At 39.2% G+C, this 7,930-nt stretch overlaps 1 protein-coding gene across 1 annotated transcript; it reads left to right on the top strand.

The window, feature by feature from the left end:
• The first annotated feature begins 1,381 nt into the window (after positions 1-1,381).
• Positions 1,382-7,538, top strand: LOC143861960 (F-box protein PP2-B10-like). Its single transcript, XM_077372938.1, has 3 exons — positions 1,382-1,693; positions 6,145-6,263; positions 6,950-7,538. The coding sequence occupies exons 1-3, from the start codon at positions 1,424-1,426 to the stop codon at positions 7,431-7,433; spliced, it is 873 nt and encodes a 290-aa protein (XP_077229053.1). The 5' UTR covers positions 1,382-1,423; the 3' UTR covers positions 7,434-7,538.
• Positions 7,539-7,930: the final 392 nt, after the last annotated feature.

The raw sequence follows: 7,930 nt of genomic DNA, 5'->3' as shown, positions 1-7,930 counted from the left end.
TATCAGACTCCATTGTGGAAGAATCGCCCACCATTTTTTCTGAGGAATTGGCCATGATATATCCGATCCATGCATAATATCATGAAAAATGGATACAAAATTTTGACTGCTACTTAGTATCGGCAATGGGTCGGGAAAATTATCTAAAAGGGTGACATGGGACAAATTTGTTTATAGCATAGAAATTTATAGTTTGTGGTGTCATAAATACATTATATGTTAATATGAATGAAGAAATGAATGTCCGGCTACGGCTAACCCCAACAAGTTTCTGAATGTTGATCCCTTCATTGACTACATCATCCTAAACTTATGGTCCTACATTGAGTGTGGGTCCAATTGGATGAATTTGTCAAGGATGTTGCATCACCTATTTCTCGTTCTAAGCCAAAGTCTCACGCGGTAGAGAGTATGTGGTAAGAAATGTTGCATGTTGGGTGTGGAAGAGAGCTTCCCATCATGTGGGCGAGATACTCTTAACTCATTGAAGGTGGATTTCATTTACTATCTTGTTACCCTTTTTTCTATATTTTTCAAACAAAGTAAGTGATTCTATCAAAAAATATATATACTTGAAAAAAATGCATGAAAAAGGAATTCCAAGGTCCCTAAGGGTTGAAATTCTCCTAGAAAGTGAGGAAATTTTCCGATTCTAAAAAAAAAATTCTCACATGAGCACTCAGAAAACCGGTTACATTTAACACCTATTAGTCTGTGGTACTGGCGAAAAATTGCCGGGACTCAACTGATTATGAGTCAAAAATTGATTATAAGACTCAAAATCACTAGTAATTTTGAGTCCAATAATCGATTTTGGACTCAAAATCGGTTATCAAAATCTTAAACGAACAGGGGCTAAAGGAAATTTTGGAACCTATCTATTATGGGCACTTGCATCTCAATTAAAAACATCTGACTTATTGGGCTTACATTGGGCACACTACTATTGTCTCCATTCATGAGGTGGCTGGTCTGACGTACGACAGAACAACCGCGAAATGCCTTTTGCAATGGACCTTAGCAATGCCTAATCAATTTAGGAGATTTCTCTTTACTATAATCATCCATCACCTACAGTTCAATTTTTACTAAAGTCAAAACATGTGCTATCAAATCCATCAAAATTCTTACAGCTCTTCTATAGGGTGTGATAAATTCGCACCCCATGTAGGATAATTCGCACCCCTTTAACATGAATTAATGTCAAAAAGCGTTAGTCTGCCACATACCCTCGTTTAAACTTTAGAACAAAAATACGAAACAAGACTTTATCTCTTCACATCTGACAAAAACACCCAACCTGGTTTTCTTGTAAATTTGTTCGAATAAGACGGGCACTTACTCGAAGCAGGGTTGTTTAGTATAAAAATACGTTTTAGGCTTTTTTTTTCTGTTCTTCTTCCCCTTTGGGAGAAATCTAGTAATGGAAGGGGCGGATTTGTTTTGTAAAATGCCTGAAGGCTGTATTTCTCATACTATATCCTTCAATTCTCCTCGAGATGCGTGTAAATCAGCACTCGTCTCTTTGATCTTCCGTTCGGCATCAAACTCCGATTCCGTTTGGGAGAACTTTCTACCGTCCGATTATAAGGAGATCATATCGAGATCAGTCTCTCCGGTCGAGTTCTCGTCCAAGAAGGACCTCTATTTCCGTCTCTGTCGTGACCCAATTCTCATCGACAATGGTAAAATGGTAATTTCCTGATCAATTTTATGAGGGTTTTATTTTTATTTTTTGTGCATAGTGATAAGGAATGAAATTTTCATTAATCTTTGGATACTTACAATCAATCTTAAGAGTGCTTTTATAGAGCACTAAAGATAATAATAGAAAGAGATCATCCCAAATCATCCTAATCTAATGCAGTTGCCTAATCTAGTCTGATCAAATCAAATCCTATGATTTGTGGACACAGACATGAGTGTCGCGTGTCGACACGGACACTGACACGGAATGTCGGACACGCAAACCTCCAAACTTTAGAAATGAGACACGGCTAAAATAGAAAGCATATGTATTCATGATTTGTGGATATGGATTCGTGTGTCCAATTTCGACATGGATACGAGTTGTCCAAATGAGGTAAACACAATATTCAATAAAAAAACAGAATGCCACACTTGACACGATACTAAAACATGTCCACATACCCACATTAAGTCTGACCACTTCCAACAATACAATTAAAAGTGTCCAAAGGAGTGTCGACACGTGTGGACACGCATGTCGTGTCGGACACTATAGGACACGTGAGTCGGTAATAAATTCGAAGTGTCGGCCAAATCATAGATCAAATCTTAAAGTATTGATCTTATTCTAATGTCTATCTGATTTTATTCTCTAATGATTGTACATGGGGGAAGGAAACTTCCACCCCTTCTTCAACATTGCAAATATGGGCCCACTAGAAATGGGGCTACGATCGCAAAATGTCACTTGATCCGACAATCCTAGCCATTCAAATATATTTTTAAAAGGGTAGTGATATATGCTCGGGCCACCCTCTCTAGTGTATTTATGACTGCCCTTTTTATACTACTAGAGGGTGGCCTGGGGAAGAAAAGGGGGCAAATATATCATTTCCCTTTTTAAACGGCAACAGTTATCGCATTCAACATCTCCACTTAAATAACTCCGGCCAACCTACCACCAATGAACACACTGAGAAATCTAAGATCTTGTAACAAGATGGAGAAAATATATGCCAACAAACCAAAACTACTAGGTGAGCAAAAGAAACCATTCAACATTTCCACTTTAATGACTCCGGCTAATCTACTACGTGCTTCATCACAATGGGCTACTCCATGGACAAGGCAACACAATCCACTATTTAGATCCAAAATAGTACAATGTTACCTCCACCGATAAAACCCTTCTCTCCAACCTTCTATGCAACCCCAAAGCAACCCTCAAATCTCTACACCGAGTATGAGGAAAACCCCTTTGGAAAACCCTCCAATACAATGTTTCTCTTGCAAAGAAGAAAACTCTATGAAGAAGAACAATGGAAGAAGAAGAATACACCTTGATAAACAAGAAGAGAAAGAAAACCCCTTTTTGCTTCACCACAAAAAAGCCTTCCAAGGGCCCAAAGAGAAAGCACAACTTTTTGCCCTAAACCTTCTCTCCAACCTTGAGTAGATGAACCTTGCTTTTGCTTCACCACAAAAGCCCTACTAGGGCCCCCAAGAGAAAAACCCCTCTTGCCTTGCCCTAGCTTTCTCCTCAAGAAGAAGAACCTTGCTTTTACTCCACCACAAAAGCCCTCCGAGGCCCCCCAAGAGAAAATCCCTCTTGTCTTGCACTAGCCTTTTCTCCTCTCCTCTCTACATTTTCCCTTTTTATTTAAACCCTCTCTTTCATATACAAACCACATATATAGAGAGAATACATATCCCACTTAAAATGGGCCAAGTGGGACCCACTCCAAGAATGAAATAAAACCGATGATTTTATATCACCAAGTCAACATTACTCCTTTCTTAAACCCCATTCTATCTTGCACTATGCAAAATCATAAATAGAGAGTAAAGGAAACACCCCACTTAAATTACCAAAGTGGGACCCCACACCAAACAAAAAAAAAATGAACCGTAATTGTGCATCACCGGTTCAACAAACTCAAAAAAAATCACAGCTTGCCGAGCCTTCTTGAAACCAGGAGACTTTCGACCTTTTTGTCAACTCCACCAAATCCCATGTCTTGTTCTTTTGAAGACTTGCATTTCTTCTTCCATAGCCTTTATCAACTATCATGTTTGCAACATCATCAACTAAGGCACGTCGTTACTGTACAAGAGCCTGACTCGTACTCCCTTCCTGATTATAAGAGCCCCTCTAGAAACTTTAAGGACTATCTCCAACCAAAAAAATTTAAAACCTTCCAACTTCAAGTAGACAAAGAAATCAAACTTTTTGACATATTCAGAACATGCCAGACATTCTCAAGAGTGCGGATCATCCTATCAAACAATCTCAATCGAACCGAGCCAACACCAAGTGTTCTACTAGTCGAGTTTTTTTCCATTTTCACCAAGGCTCCTTCACACGACTCATATGTGCAAAACCAAGATCAATGTGGTCATATATGATGAGCAGCACCTGTGTCAAGATCCCAATCTTGGTGAAATTCCATATTACAACCCGCCATCAACACCCCATCCTCCATAGCACCTGATTCAATTACCTCCACTTGATTTGCCTCCTTAGAATCTCCACCAATCTTTCTTTCTTTTTTTTAATGGTAAAAGATTTCATTAAAAGACTGAGAAGGTCAAAAAATACAACAAGAGAGAATACAAATAATGTACAAATAAAATGAGCAACCACAAAAATCAAGGAGGGAGAAAGTCATACTATTCAAGGGATTCCAAGTGGACCCCTCTCCTAGCCAAAGAATCCGCCACTCCATTTTGCCGATCTCCTAATGTGGCGAAAGGAAGTACTAGATATGCCCACAATGTCTTTTATCTCGTTGAAAGGATCCGCAAAATACCAAGGAAAAATATGAGAGCCGGAGAGCCAACGAATAACATTGATAGAGTCGCCTTCCACAACCACTCGATTTAGGTCTTCCCCCACCAACAATTTGATACTTTGATGAATAGCCCAGACTTCCGCCTCATTGGAATCGGCAACTCCTATAGGACCCGCAAAAGCCCACCTCACCATCCCTTCCTCATCCCTAAGAACTCCACCAATCTTCTCTTTACCTTTCTCACTTTTGGAGTTCAAGCCTTTTTCAAAATCAGATTTCTTCTTTCATGGACAATTCTTCTTAAAGTGTCTACTTTCACCACAATTCCAGCAACCATTCTTGCCATCATGCCCATTCCAGTTAGATCTCTGTCTTGATTTACTTCTTGAAAAAACTTTTGAAGAGCCACTGTGGTCCTTAACTCTGTCTCTTGTCATATGTACTTCCGATACAACCTTTATAGAAACTTCCCAAAGAAACCTTTTTCTAGAGTTCTTCAGCAAGTAGAGTACTACACACCGAATCATAGTCTAGAGAATCTCAATTACTGAAATTTCATCAAAGAAAGAGGAAAATCTCCAAGGAGGAACCGCTAATAGTGAGGAGATCTGCTAATAGTGATGCGCACTCCTTAGCCAGGTCTGGGGTTCATCGGGCAGGCCTTGAGTGGTTTGATTACTTGCCTCATTGATGTATCTGTTCTTGCTTTTTTATTTTTTATTTTCTTTTGTAATTCTGTTGGTCCATCTTGGCCCCCATTCATTTATTAATGATATTTTCCACCATTTCAAAAAAAAAAAGAGAATCTCAATTACTACAGCTTAAAGTAGTAACAAAATGTTCATGAGATTCCAGTAGAGTGCAAAGTAAAATTACCGCTTTGTCTTTATCTTGCATCTTCTCTTCAACGCTTTCCAATTGACAAAGAATGTTGTTAAACTCATTTAGATGGTTGGAAACATTGGAACCATCCTTCATTTCCAAAGAGAACAACTTCCTCTTTAAGAATATCCGGTTTGTGAGTGACTTTGTTTGGTACACACTTTTCAACTTTGACCATAAACCCGCTGTCGTCTTATCAAGTGCAATATTGAATAAAACTTCATTCGACAAGCTCAACCATATTGTAGACATTGATTTGAGGTTCATGTCTTCCCAATCATCATCTGTATTGGCATCCGGTTTCTTCTCATTTCCCAACAAAGCTTTATGACGCCCATTTTGGATCAACATGTCTTTTACCTTCATCTTCCACAACTCAAAATTTGTCTCCCATCAAAAGGCTCCACCTTAAATGTGTGGCTAGTCATTTCTCAAACTTTGTCTTGCTCAAGCAATTTCATAAATACCTTCTGTGCAAAACCCGGATGATTTGATACCAATTGTTACATCCACAATTGTGGAGGTTTGGAATATTTTCTCCATCTTATTTGTGCAAGATTCTTGGATTTTCCATGTATTCGCTAGTGAAAAATTGACCGGTGTTATTGGTTGTGGGCTTTGGCCTCAACAAGTTGATCAATGGTTAGGATCATCTGAATGGTGATTAGAATATTTGGGCATTTGTAGCAAAGAGGTTGAGATTGCAGTGTAGGAATAATCTCTTACATAAAAAACGGCATGTATAGGTTAATATCTGAGCATGTGATGTTTCCAATGGCAGAGTTTCTCATTAGAAAGAGAGACTGGTAAGAAATGTTACATGTTGGCTGCGAGAGAGCTTCTCATTGTATGGGGAGATACTCCAAGATATTGGAGGTGGATTTCTCTCACTAAATCAAGGTTAGTTCTTGTTACCCTCCTTTCTATATATTCTTCCTTCACTTTTCTTATCTTATATTCTGCTCTTCAGTTTATTTGCAAGCCAGATAAGTTATTTTATGGGAGAAAAATCCTTGGGAAAAAAAGTAGTCATCTAAAAAAGAATTCCAGGGTCCAGCAGGGTTGAAAATTTCCTAGGTGAGGGAAATTCCTAGGAAATTTTCGATTCTAGAAAAGATTTTTGGAAATTTAATTAGCCAAACTCTTGAACGCATTTTCAGAGAATCTTTTCTTCCAATTTCTTTTTAAAACTCTAGTACACTTGACTCTACATGGGAAGGCATTGCATTTGAATCCAAGAGGATTACTTATCATGAGATTTTATAAGATGTGCACGTGTGAAGTCCACTATTTTTTAGAAAGTACAGTGGGCTCTACTTCTTAGGATGATCCAAACCGTTGAAGGGCCATGCAGTAAATAGGCTGTGCCGCGCAAATCATCTCCATAGGATGATCCTAACCCTCCGATTTGCAATGGGACCGTACATTATAGAAACCTCAACATAAGGTTTGGATTATCCTAGTAGGCCCCACTGTACTTTTTGAAAAATACCGGACTTCACACCCACACATCATATAAAACTCATTTTTCAGAGATATCAGAGATAGTTTTGTGTTTAAAGATGTACACGTGAATTCTCTCTTAGGTTCCCAGAGGTGGCCGAGCTACTGAGCGTCTGTTGGTTGGAAATCCATGGCAAGATCAACACTCGAATTCTCTCTCCTAACACAACTTATGTTGCTTACATTGTTCTAAAATTCGTGGAAGGTGCACACGGACTTCATTACCCTTCAACAGAACTATCCATTCAAATAGGAGGGATTGTGTACAAAACAAGTGCTTATTTGCTAGCGAACGATAGCCAGAGACTTCAACATCAAACTAGAGTGGATCGATTCAATACATTGTGCTCCATGAGAACAATCAGGCCTCGTCTCAACATGTGGGACCCACGGGTCATTCGGGTCCCACGTGATCGGAACGATGGATGGATGGAGATTGAATTGGGCGAGTTCTTCAATGATGATGGAGATCAAGGAGAAGTGGAGATGAGTTTGATGGAGGTGAAGAGTGGTAATGAAAAGGCAGGATTGATTGTACAAGGAATTGAACTGAGGCCTAAAGAGTAAGACAAGTTTGTAAGGTGTTAAATTATAATTTTGTTAAGTTGCTTTGTACTGAATTGTTACTTTTGTCATCTGTCTTAAAATAACACTTCTATACATTCTTTCCTATTCCCCCACCCCAGATGATTCTGGTCCTTGATCTGTCAAGGACTGGGGCTACACTGGTTGCCGTAGGCCCTGTTTGGTTGCAGGTATTTACCACGTAGAGCAGTGGTGCAAGCAATCACCAGGTATCTACCTCGTAGAGCAGGGTTGTAAGTAGTGCAGTCAACAAGGAGGAGACAAGACTTGGATTTACCTGGAACTTACCTCGTAGAATAGTGGTAAGTTGTGTTTGGCTCAACCTCATAGAGTAGTGGTAAGAGGTGTCATTTCTAATATAGAGAGAGATAAGAGGGAAAAAACATCATACCAAGAAATCCAAGCAAAAAACCACCTTTTTTACTTGAATTTTGTTGGGAGGATACAGGATGACACGCCACCTGACAACGATAACTAGG

Source organism: Tasmannia lanceolata, unplaced genomic scaffold (genome assembly GCF_043159265.1).
Source record: "Tasmannia lanceolata isolate RefF3 unplaced genomic scaffold, GAP_Taslan_0.1 ptg000037l, whole genome shotgun sequence".
Taxonomy (NCBI): Eukaryota; Viridiplantae; Streptophyta; class Magnoliopsida; order Canellales; family Winteraceae; genus Tasmannia; species Tasmannia lanceolata.
This window is presented reverse-complemented; position numbering and strand designations above follow the sequence as displayed.

Excerpts from the sequence above, each read along its gene's own strand:
- LOC143861960 (XM_077372938.1), top strand. The coding sequence starts at position 1,424 with ATGGAAGGGGCGGATTTGTTTTGTAAAATGCCTGAAGGCTGTATTTCT. Across the intron at positions 1,694-6,144 it reads TCATCGACAATGGTAAAATG|AGTTTCTCATTAGAAAGAGA; the intron begins GTAATTTCCTGA and ends TTCCAATGGCAG. Across the intron at positions 6,264-6,949 it reads ATTTCTCTCACTAAATCAAG|GTTCCCAGAGGTGGCCGAGC; the intron begins GTTAGTTCTTGT and ends ATTCTCTCTTAG.